Raw genomic sequence first — 12,456 nt, 5'->3', positions numbered from 1 at the left:
TTTTCAGACATTCTTCAAATGAGATGTTAGAATCTCAATATAAAAGAGTTACTCTAGAGAACACAGCCTAGAGCCCACAGATCTAATGGAAAGTGTTCGTGTTACATTTGAGAAGCTATAAGAAGTAAACCTTTGTGTATTCTGCTCACATTTCTCTATTATTCTTCCCTTGTTAGGTGCTATTTCAAGTGGTTTCAGGCTGGAAGAGTCTCCATTTGTTCCCTATGACTTTATGAACAGCAGTACTTCACCAGCCAGTCCTCCAGGTTCAATAGGAGATGGCTGGCCACGTGCCAAATCGCCTAACGGCTCTAGCAGTGTTAATTGGCCACCAGGTAAAATTTTTTCTAACACTTTCTTTCATGAGACTGTGTTTCCATTAAGGTTTTGTTACATCTGGACTTAATACTGATGTAGCCCAGATTGGCGTGCTTAGACTGACATGTGTGGACGAGAAGGAATGCAGAAATGATAGAGGAAAAGTTAAGCATGAAGTCTTGGGCAAGTGAGTGTGTCAGCCTGTTACCTATATCTTTATGCTCAAGCAGCAGAGGTAGAAGTGAGTCCCATTGACCAGCATGAAGAATTACATTAAAAACTTTAGGCCGGGCACAGTGGCTCACGCCAGTAATCCCAGCACTTTGGGAGGCCGAGGCGAGGATCACGAGGTCAGGAGATCGAGACCATCCTGGCTAACACGGTGAAACCCCGTCTCTACTAAAACTACAAAAAATTAGCCAGGCGTGGTGGCAGGCGCCTGTAGTTCCAGCTACTCGGGAGGCTGAGGCAGGAGAATGGCGTGAATCTGGGAGACGGGGCTTGCAGTGAGCTGAGATTGTGCCACTGCACTCCAGCCTGGGCGACTGAGCAAGACTCCATCTCAAAAAAAACAACAGCAACAAAAACTTTAATTCACTGCTTCTCTTAAATTGTGTCAGGGAGTAACTTGCAGTATTTTCATTCATACATGGAGTTACCAGAAGTGCTTCTGTGGCCTGCTTTCTCCTACCTGAGTTGCAGTAGCTTTGTGATTTGTCTTAAAGCTTAAAGCACTTTTAAATGTTACTGTTTAAAAATACATGAATCTGGCTGGGTGCGGTGGCTCACGCCTGTAATCCCAGCACTTTGGGAGGCTGCGGCGGGCAGGTCATGAGGTCTCAGTAGATCAAGACCATCCTGGCTAACACGGTGAAACACCATCTCTACTAAAAAATACAAAAAAAAAATTAGCCAGGCGTAGCAGCGTGCACCTGTAGTCCCAGCTACTCAGGAGGCTGAGGCAGGAGAATGGCGTGAACCTGGGAGGTGGAGCTTGCAGTGAGCCAGGATAACGCCACTGCACTCCAGCTTGGGCGACAGAGTGAGACTTTGTCTCCAAAAAATAAATAAATAAAAAATACATGAATCACAGCCAAGCACGGTGGCTTATGCCTGTAATCCCAGCACTTTGGGAGGCTGAGGTGGGAGATTACTTGAATCCAGGAGTTCAAAGCTGCAGTGAGCTATGATTGCACCACTGCACTCCAATCTGGGTGATAGAGCAAGACTCTGTCTCAGACATGCATACATATATATATGATTTTTTACACACACACATATATACGTGTATATATTACCTGTGTGGGTGTGTATATTCACATGCAGAGAGATGATTTCAGTTTTAAAAACTTGCAAGTTATTTGTAAAGAATAGCTTCTATGATACTAATTGAACCATCCTCTTAAGAGTGTTAGTATAGGCCGGGCGCGGTGGCTCAAGCCTGTAATCCCAGCACTTTGGGAGGCCAAGACGGGCGGATCACGAGGTCAGGAGATTGAGACCATCTTGGCTAACACGGTGAAACCCCGTCTCTACTAAAAAAAAAAATCCAAAAAACTAGCCAGGCGAGGTGGTGGGCACCTGTAGTCCCAGCTAATCACGAGGCTGAGGCAGGAGAATGGCGTAAACCCGGGAGGCGGAGCTTGCAGTGAGCTGAGATCCGGCCACTGCACTCCAGCCTGGGCGACAGAGCGAGACTCCGTCTCAAAAAAAAAAAAAACAACAAGAGTGTTAGTATAAATTGGAAAGTATTTGAGAGTTGCATAGGATTTAGGAATAAAGGGTGTTAGTATAAATTGGAAAGTATTCAAGAGTTGCATAGGATTTAGGAATAAAGGTTTTGGATATTTATTAATGGATTTTAAAATGATGATTAAGCTTTGAACTAATTTTAAATTTCCATTTCCAGAATTTCGTCCTGGTGAGCCATGGAAAGGTTATCCAAACATTGACCCTGAAACTGACCCTTACGTCACTCCTGGCAGTGTCATAAACAATCTTTCAATTAATACTGTGCGGGAAGTTGACCACCTCAGGGACAGGAACAGTGGTACGTAGGAGGTGCAAATCAATTTCTGAGTGACACTTAACAACACAGTTTAAGAATGGCTCATGTAGTACCCAGCTACTCTGGGAGACTGAGGCAGGAGGGTCACATGAGCCCAGGAGCTTGAGACTAGCCTGGGCAACACAGTGTGGGACCCTGTCTCTTTAAAAAAGAAAGAAGAAGAAGAAGAATGGCAGACAGAATTCTCTCTGTTCCCATAGGTAGCTCTTTAATTTGGCTACTTTTTAAATGGTGAGGATTTTATCATCCCTTAGTATGGCAAATATGTATATTAATTTAATAAGTTAACACAAAGGACCAGCAAACCTTTGCTTTCCAGTAGTTGTATTAACGGAATGAAAAAACAACAAATGAAGGTTGTTACTAACTTTATACTGAGTTACAAGATGATAGTTATTTTTAAAATAGGTGTTTCTTATAACAGACGTTATTATTATATACGCTTATATACTCTGAATATTGAAGGACTTTCACCAGGAAGAGCAAATTAGGCTGTCTTTCAGAGAGTAAGAATAAGACCAGTTTAAGGATCCCTGCAGTCCAGATGTGCTTTTTAATTGGTTAGCAAATAAAACCATCCTATTACCTGCCACGGGGTTACTTTTCACCTCAAGGCATTTACATGTGTTTCATCCATGATTTTGTACCAGAAGAGTGTTAATGAAATGAATTTTTTAAATATTAAAAAATATTTCCTGTCTTTTTAAAATACCATCTATCCCTTTACACAGTTTATAAAGCAAATGTGAAGCAGCCACCATGTTGCATTAGACGTGTAATTTACAGAGGTAACAAGTGTCTCTGCACCAGCGGAGAAGAGTCCTCAGCATTGTGAAGTGGCTGAGTTTCACAGACAGCTCTGCCCCCTGTGGGGGACACTAAGCCAAGCATAAATTCTCGTGGTGTGGGAGTTAATGGAAGGATCCGATGGCTCTGAAAGTCAGGAGAGTTTGGATTTGATATTAAAGGAAATAGAGCATTGAAGGCTTTGAGTGGAAGAATCTTTAAGATGGGGTAATCTGGCTGTGGTGAGCAGAGTGGATTGGATTGGGAGACTAGTCAGGGAACTGGTGTAGTAATCCAGATGGTGGTCGGGGTCTAGAGTTCAACTAGTAATGGTCAAGGGGGTTTTGAAAATGGGAAGGCACACCTGGTTTGGGAGCCTGAATATATTGCGTAATGGAGAAGACTGAAGGGCCTGTTCACTGGTAGTGTCTGTGATGGGGTGCCTTGGAGAGCAGGATAGCCAGTAAGAAGTCACTGGAGCTCAGGGGCGAGTTAGGAGCACCAAGACTCGAACCTCCTTTTAGACCCAGTGCTGGGAAGCAGAGCCGAGTGCTGTCATGGTGGCTGGACCTCATTGCTAGAGCACATCCTCACAGCCAGTGAGGACAAAATCAGAGGGAAAATGCCTGTGCTGAGCCAAGGCAGAGACAGTTGGCAAGCTTGCCCAGCATGCTCTTTTGAAGGCAAGAAGGAAGATGTCTCGGGCACCATCTTACCCTGAGTGGGCCTGTTTCCTTTCTTGTGGCATACTGTTAGGCTTCGATTTCTCTGGAAGCTTTTGCTTTTTCTTAACCTCCACGTCCCTTGCTCTGGTGGCTGATTGGACTCTTCCCCGACACAGGGTCATCCTCATCCTTGAACACCACGCTGCCTTCAACTAGTGCCTGGTCATCCATTCGTGCCTCCAACTACAACGTTCCCCTCAGCAGTACAGCACAAAGCACTTCAGGTGGGCCTCGCCTTCGCTCAGGAAGGGAGGGTTGGTCACAGCCAGAGCCGTGGCTGTTGTTTTAATGCCCTCTTCTTTTGTCCAGTCTTCTCAGGGAGTTAGGAGATTCTGTTTGTGAGCCTGGGAAATTATTTTTAACATCACTTGTTCCTTTTTAAACTTACTGTACCCAGCGGTCATCTACTAAAATCAGTTTTTACTTAACAGCATTCACTCATATCAGAGCCACAGCAGCTCTGTAATTAAATGTAATTTAATCCAAACTAGTTCTCAGACTATCTGCAGCGAAGGATCTTAAAAAAAAAATTGCCCATCCTCATAGACTGATACTTTTGTAAAATACGGTAAACATGAATTCTGAATTGCTAGGAAAATAATGGCACACTTTAGAGCTACAGGAATGTCAGGTTGCTGTCTGTCTATACATGCGCACTCTGAATTTCTGGACTCATCCTGCAGCAGATTAGTATGAAACTGTGTTGTGGTGTTCTTCCAGCCATACCCTGAGTAGCACTGACCTGATGCACACGCACTTTGTAAGTGAAGTAAGAAAAAGAGTTGATAGTGATGGAAGATAGGAATGGTTCCACTCCTTGCTGTCCCCCTCAGGCTTTTAGCATGATAGTTGATGTAGTTTACTGTATACCTGGTCCCTGCATACCCACTCATGTCTCCATTGCTGCGAGGCAGTATGCATCAGGATCTGGGCCTGCTGCCTTTTTCTTTCTTCCTTCCTTCCTTTCTCTGTCTCTCTCTTTCCTTCCTTTCCTTTCTTCCTCCCTTCCTTTTTCTTTCTTTTCTTTTCTTCTTTTTTTTTTTTTTTTTTTTTTTTTTGCCCTACAGGCTTAGTTTTGAATCCTGGCTCTACATTAGACCCATAGGCAAATTACTTACCCAGTCTGTCCTCAGTAGACTGTGTCAGGACCACAGACAGCGCATGCCAGATGCCCAGCAGCCAATGCTTAGCGCAGAGAGGCAGGCACCCTGTGAAGATCTTTGGCAGCTCCCAAGTTGGGGCTCTTTTGCAGTCCTTTTTTCCTTGAGTAAACAACAGATTTCTAAAATTCAGTTAAATGGCCTACCTGACTTTCTTGAGTGACTCAATTATGGTTAGTAAGAAGTTCACAATTGCAATTTTAGAGCAATTCAGATTGTTTTCCATTTCAGTTCGAGTACAGTTTTGGACACTGGCCTAAGAATTTCATAGATCTTTACAGCTGTTAATAACAGATGAATGGCTTGAGTGTTTGGAGGGATGGAAAGCAGTTTCCTTTGGGCGGATTTTCTTTTTTGGCAGTTTAGTTGATTTGGGGGTTTTAATAGTTTCTTTTGTTTGTTAGATTTGCTTTTTGTGGGATAATGGATGTCATTATTTAAATTTCCTCATTTCTTAAACATTATTCCTCCCCTCTCCATTTTTTTCCCCCTTTGAGTAGCCAGAAATAGTGATTCCAAATTGACATGGTCTCCTGGTTCAGTTACAAACACCTCTCTGGCTCATGAGCTGTGGAAGGTCCCTTTGCCACCTAAAAACATCACTGCTCCGTCCCGTCCACCTCCGGGACTGACTGGTCAGAAGCCACCCTTGTCTACGTGGGATAATTCTCCCCTTCGTGTAGGTGGAGGATGGGGAAATTCTGACGCCAGATATACCCCAGGTAAGATGCAGTACCTAAGGTGGTTTTCTGTGGTTTATTTGTGAAATGCTAACAGTGCCAACAGTCGAGTTTAACAGAGACCTGAACAGTAAACTATTGCCTCACCTCCGTCAGGGGGAATGAGAACTTCAGTAAACAAATGATCCACCCAAAGGTAAACAACAGGCCAACAGGCCGCAGTAATGTTAATGCATCGGGAAGCTCCATTGTCTCAGAAGTTCCTCAAGACTACATCTTAAAATGTGTAGTAACTTCCTGCTCGTGGCAGAAAAAAAACACATAACATGGAGCAGAAGCCAGTGTTGGGCAAGTCTGGGAACATGGGAACAGGTCATCTGGGCCTTGAAGAGTAGAGGAGTAGCTTGGCCTCTATTAAACGGGGACATCTGAGAGTGAAAGAGGGTGCTGTTGACTAATCATATGCAGCCAACAGGCATAAGCCAGAAGGCCCCGGCAAACTGGTTCCTCTGCCTCTCCTCATTCTATAAATGACTAACATTGGATTTGTACTGGCATCATTTCCTGCCTGTGCCGTCCTCACACCATACATATACACACACAGCCCCAGATGAGCCTAGCAGTTTCCCCAGTAAATACAGTCTTATCCTTCACTCTACCTTGCCTGCAAACTGTACCAAACGTTCCCATCTTCAAGCTGAAAATGAGTAATAAAACCTCGTTGATATTTCTGATTAAATGTGTAATTTCTGATCTTTAGACAGGTGACTGGCTGTAGGAAAACTTGCAGCTTTTCCTTTGGGTGGGGGTTAATTATAGGAAAAGAACACTAAAGTACATGCCAAGCTACTGAATATAAGTTAACGTAATTGGTGTGGTGTGAGTGGTCTTTGTAGGCCACAGACATCTGTCTGGATGCCAGCTAAGAGACTGGCAGCACACAGCGAGGGGTGCTAGTGAACGTGGCCCAGGAGCCCACCCCAGAGAGGCTTGGCGCAGTTGAGGGGAATCAGCAAACCTGTAGGAGTAAGCCAAGCAATCCGAGGGGCAGCCTCTGCCAAGGCCCAGACACCTGAGAAAGCACAAAGGCTCCCGTTGGAATGAGGAGAGGATTGCAGGGCGTGGGGAGGATTCCATGAGAGGTGGATAGGCCTGAGCTGTGTCATGGAACGGTCTTTCCCAGCACCTGAAGCATTTGTGAGGTGCCTTGGGTTGTAGATGGGGTCGGGGATGAGGGCTGTACTCATCCAGAGTAGAGACCAGATGGGGAGCCCTTGCGGTAACCCAGGTGAAAACAAGGATCGTCTGTGCGATCGCAAGCTCTGGAATCCCCTTAAAGCTTCATGCCCTGAAGGACACACATGCAGAGTGACCAGACATTACTGAAGTCTTCCCCAGATGGTACTGTTGGAGATGATTTTAGCTCCTGTCAATGAGAAGATCTCAAAGAGATGCAGCCTTTTGTGGCTCACTGCCCTCCTGTGTGGCGAGCTGGGAGCCATTCTGAGCTCACTCTCCCCAGAGGCAGAGCCCCCTGCCGTGGGAGTTAATGCCTCGCCATGGCTAGGGCGAACTCAAATTCTGGGCCTAGGGAGAAAGCCTCCAGTGTAGAGGTGCAAGGATGTGAAGGAAGCCAAGAGGCCAAGTGATCTGCTGAGTAACTATAGTTGGACTCTTTCAGTCCTGGAAAACTGACTTGTCCTTTTTTTCCTTGCTTAGGTTCCAGCTGGGGTGAGAGCAGCTCAGGGAGAATAACAAATTGGCTTGTTCTAAAAAACCTTACACCTCAGGTAAGTATATCAGATAACACTGGTTTATGTGGCTACGCCAGGGAGCATAGTAACAGAGGTTCAGGTCTGGGTGTGAGACAAGGGCTGCTAAGTGGTAGTGAGGCCTGGCAGAGGAGGGGTCTGTAGACCTCAGGCAGGATGTGGTCGAATCTGGTGGTTCACGCTGTAATGTGCCTGGGAACCAAACAAAAATACAGATTCCCAGGCCTCGTCCAAAGATTGAGTCAGTAGATCTGGGCTAGGAGCTGGGACTCTGCATTTGTGCCTGCAGATGAATTTGACGCAGGTGGTCCTTGTTGGCACGTGGAGAAACCCTGGTCTGTCCCTGAGTTGAGAGCATTTTTTTAGCCCCTGGCCGGCCCCCTCCTCTGGAGGCTGGGTGTTGAGCTCCCACCTCCCTCCTCCCCCAGGAAGCATAACCTTGATGGATGCTGTCCTCAGGGCAGGGAAGAGAGAAGATGTGGAGCCACACAGCAGGGGCAGTGCTTCGTAAGGAATTGGGGGTCTGGGGAGTGTCCAGGAGTCTAGAGGCCGGAGCAGTATGACTCTGAGAGCAGTGGAGGTGGGGAAGGTGGCTCTGCACACTGTCAGAGCAACACCAGAGTGTCAATGAAGCGTGGTACCAGGAGCACAGAGCCTCAGGGAAGAGAGGAGGGGCAGCAGTGCGGCCTGGAACGGCCTCCTGGAGGGCCCGCGGTGATGCCTCTCACTGGTGGTTTCCACACTGTTTCCTAGATCGATGGCTCAACTCTGCGCACTCTGTGCATGCAGCACGGCCCACTGATCACATTCCACCTGAACCTCCCTCACGGAAATGCTCTGGTCCGCTACAGTTCAAAAGAAGAGGTAGTGAAGGCACAAAAGTCTCTGCACATGTAAGTTGGCTGTTGGGCTCCCAGCTGGAAGAGTCTAGGGAAAGGAGTTGTGTGAGAGCACAGCCTGGCCCGGGGCAGCGCACGGGGTCCTGTGTGGGTGGCTCCTGTGGGCTGCAGTAGTGCCCTGATTCCAAGGTCAGCACTCCTAAGCGGGGAATCGGACGTAGCCAAATGGCCCTAGAAAGTCCTTTACATTGCCCATGGGAGACAGAGGAAGTTCGCTCTGGTCAAGGCACCAGGTCCTGAAGAGCTGTGCGCACACTCTCGGGTGAAGGGAGGGCACTCAGGTTATGTGGTGTGGTCTCTCCCTCTGCGCCTTCTGTGGCTTTTCTAGCAGAGACAAGTTGCACCCTCACTTGTGAGTGAATGAAGCCCTCCTGGCGCGCTGTCCTCATGTGTCCGCGGTGCCTCTCTCCTCTAGGTGTGTACTGGGGAACACTACTATTCTTGCTGAGTTTGCCAGTGAAGAGGAGATCAGTCGTTTCTTTGCACAAAGCCAGTCTCTGACCCCTTCTCCCGGCTGGCAGTCTCTCGGGTCCAGCCAGAGCCGGCTGGGCTCCCTCGACTGTTCCCACTCATTCTCCAGCCGGACCGATCTCAATCACTGGAATGGTGCTGGGCTGTCGGGAACTAACTGTGGAGACCTTCACGGCACTTCACTCTGGGGGACCCCGCATTATTCCACAAGCCTGTGGGGTCCTCCAAGCAGCAGCGACCCCCGAGGAATTAGCAGCCCATCTCCCATTAACGCTTTTCTTTCTGTTGACCACCTGGGTGGGGGTGGAGAGTCCATGTAACAGTGTAGATGCAGACTCACCGACCGGGACCTCAGACGCGAGGGAAAGGAGCACTAAGTGGGGCTCGCCGCCTGCAGCCAGGGGCCGCCTGTGGGAACAGCTATTCTCTGCACATTTTCCACTTTGTTTTCCCCAAAACATATCAGTTTGAATACTTGAATCATGCAGGCCAATATTATAATGTGAAAAGGTATCTACTCTATTTACACTCCCAAATAGCGCCATACATGCTAAACCGTAGAGAATGAGCTCGCTTGTGTCTATTCATCATGTTTAGCCTTTGGATTCTTTTTTTTTTTTCTTCTTCTATTCCTCCTCCCCTCCCCTTTTTTTCTCTCTTGCAAAACCATTTTTTGGGCTGATACCGTATGAGCTTTTCCCTTTGCACTGAATGATGTTCTCTCCGTCTCATCGGCAGTATGGGGGCAGCTGTCCCAGTGTCAATGTTTACTCAAGGGTGTTCTTAGGAGGCGTGCGCTCTCTACTATGCCTTGATGTTGCCTACCTTATTGTGGTATCGTGGAGTTTAAAAGATCAAGTTAGGACTGACTTAGGATTATTAATGAAAGTGTTGCACCAGTTTTTTCATGTTGTAAAACTAAAGAATTTCGCTCTGCAGTTTGAAAAACTGTGGCCACAGCTGTGACTTGCAGCCCACCTGCCACCCAGGACGGGCCCTGCACTTTGAATAGGCTTTCCATTTTGTTTTGGAGGTTCCCACGTTGAACCTTCTTGTTTACAGATTTTTTTGTTTGTTTTTTGAGAAAAAATGTTTACTCTTCCATCATTTAAAAAAAATGTAAAAGACAAAAAAAAATGGAGGATGATTTAAAAGATGCTTTCTATCTCTGGGAAAAAGGAGCAGCATTTGGCCATGTTCTTTTGTTTTTCTATTCCTGTCCCAAATCAAAGAGCATGGTTCTCAGGAAAACCAGTTCCCCAGTTAAAAAAAAAACAAAAAAAAAAAAAACAAAAAAAAAAACTCCTTGTAGTTTCTTATAGGAAAAAAACAAAAACCCCAACTTTTAGCACTGATACTACATATTGCTCTGTTAAAGAATTTTCTCTGCCAAAAAAGAAAAAAGAAAAAACAAAAAAACGCTTAAAGCTGGAGTTTGACATTCTGCTTTCAGATGCTGTCTTTTTATTAGTGAGTGATGATGGTTTGCTAATAATCAGTAGGTAATAATTTTTTGTAATCCCATCAAGTGGCTCCATATGTTTCTGCTTTCTTGTGACTGTGTTAATGTTTAACTGTTGTACCTTAAAGCCGAAATCAGTAACTATGCATACTGTAACCAAGGTATTGGGCTTACAGAGTTGTTTGTTGTATAAAGAAAATTTTAAATGTTGTTGCAAACTAACGAGTTACACCATTTTAAACTTTCTTTCCTCTCCCCCTTTTTTTGCCCACAAATGGTATTATAATGCTTGCTTAGTCAAAGAAGAGAGACTAAACAAGGGTAAAAATTTTAACAGTACAGAATTTGCCATCATTTCATTGCCTTGATTCTAACTGTTTGTGTCCTAAGATGCAAAAGAAGTCAGTGGCTTTTAACTGTTTACAAATAGAATGTGATTGTAAAATGTACAGTTTGGTTGTGTTTGAATTATGAAATTTCTTCGGATATAATAAACCATGACTTTTTGGCTGCTCAACATTAATTGTCTCCTTTTTGTGAATTTATTTGTAGGCTCTTTTTTATAATGAAAGTTTCAAAGTTGCTATGTATGAGGGTTCTCATAGAGCAACCGATTAAAAATTTAAGCAAATATTTGAACATTTTATCTGAACTCATCACAATTTCACCCTGAAATAATGTGAGAACAATGGGAAACTGTAGCTTGCTCCTTCCCACCCTCTCTGAGCATCTTTGGGATCTTGTTGCTCAAAACTCTTCTGTGACTTCATCTTCCCCACCATTTGTGCCCATCTCAAGCCTCAGCAAGAAACCATGTGGAACATGAAGCTTAATGACTTGACAGTGTACTAGTGTTAAACTCTCATACCTCTGTTACAAAGCGAGAAACGCCACACCCGGACTGGCCTTTTCTTCCCCCTTCACGGCCCTCGCTTCTCCCTGCAGGAGCTCGGGGGCGAAACCTGTGTATGGATTTCAGTGTATGACTTCAGATCATGCTCCAACTTGCCAGGTGTAAGCTAATGTTGTTGGACACCTTACTATAAGCAAATGTTATTCAGTGCGTTCAATGTATATTGACTTCCATACTGGTTTTTCCAAAAACCAAAGGTAGCTTTGAAAAACCATGTCTGGAAATGTTTGGAGCGTTAAGCTGATTGACCTTCTGACCTTGGGGCTTTGAGTAGTATATAATTCATAACTACGTTACTTGTATTGTTAAAGTGTTTGGGAGTTTTTTGCGCTTGTTATGTGGAAATAAAGTGTTTGATTTAAAATTTTTTAAAGTGGTTTGGATCTTTGCCTAGTCCTTAAATAAATACAGCTCTGTTCCCTAAGCCACCATTACTTCTCGGTCTTAATCCCGACTGCCAGTTCCTGGGTGCTACCCTTTTTCTGGCACAGACCTGCAGCTGACCATGCTGGGCCCCTGACTCGGGGCTTTCTAGTCACTCAGAGCCACCAAGAGTCGGGGTAAACTTTTTAACACAGGCACTTAATGCGTTTTTTCTTTCTTCCTTTTCTCTTTCTCCTTTCTTCCTTTTTCTTTCTGTGTTTTTTCTTTCTTTTTTTTCTTTCGACAGGGTTTCACTTTGGATCTTGGCTCACTGTAACCTCCGCCTCCCAGGCTCAAAGGATTCTCGTCCCTCAGCCTTTCAAGTAGCTGGGATTACAGGCACCTACCACCGAATCCGGCTAAGTTTTGTATTTTTAATAGAGATGGGGTTTCACCGTGTTGCTCAGGCTGGTCTCAAACTTCTAAGCTCAAGCGATCTGCCCATCTCAGCCTCCCAAAGTACTGGGATTACAGGCGTGAGCCGCTGCGCCTGGCCTCACAGGCATTTATACATTTTCAAATATCCCTCCTTGTTCTGCTCCCCTGGGTGTGTTCCCAGCTCTGATGAACCTCAGCTTCTCCACAGTGCTATGCTTTCCACCCTCAAAGGCTGGAGGATAGCTTGCCCTGGACTTCCTTCCCCAGTCAAGAGTTAAATAGCTCCTTCCGTCATTTCAAGGAACTGTGCTAGGCCACCACATGCTGAATAGGCTCTCACTAGTCTTTGTAATCCACCTTCTCAGATCGATGATAGTGGCTGAATATTGCAAGGAATAATA

The 12,456-nt window shown here is 45.4% G+C and overlaps 1 protein-coding gene across 9 annotated transcripts in view; it reads left to right on the top strand.

The window, feature by feature from the left end:
- The window catches only part of TNRC6A (trinucleotide repeat containing adaptor 6A), a 100,880-nt gene extending 89,259 nt beyond the window's left edge, over window positions 1-11,621 (top strand). For all 9 annotated transcript variants that reach the window (XM_050773811.1, XM_050773807.1, XM_050773814.1 and 6 more), the window contains 7 exons: window positions 177-335; window positions 2,228-2,368; window positions 4,014-4,121; window positions 5,558-5,779; window positions 7,457-7,527; window positions 8,263-8,402; window positions 8,824-11,621. In XM_050773811.1, the coding sequence (XP_050629768.1) occupies window positions 177-335; window positions 2,228-2,368; window positions 4,014-4,121; window positions 5,558-5,779; window positions 7,457-7,527; window positions 8,263-8,402; window positions 8,824-9,199 (1,217 nt within the window). In that variant the 3' untranslated portion in view covers window positions 9,200-11,621. The remainder of the gene's footprint in view (window positions 1-176; window positions 336-2,227; window positions 2,369-4,013; window positions 4,122-5,557; window positions 5,780-7,456; window positions 7,528-8,262; window positions 8,403-8,823) is intronic.
- Window positions 11,622-12,456: the final 835 nt, after the last annotated feature.

The sequence above is a fragment of the Macaca thibetana genome, chromosome 20 (genome assembly GCF_024542745.1).
Source record: "Macaca thibetana thibetana isolate TM-01 chromosome 20, ASM2454274v1, whole genome shotgun sequence".
NCBI classification, from domain to species: domain Eukaryota; kingdom Metazoa; phylum Chordata; class Mammalia; order Primates; family Cercopithecidae; genus Macaca; species Macaca thibetana.
This window is presented reverse-complemented; position numbering and strand designations above follow the sequence as displayed.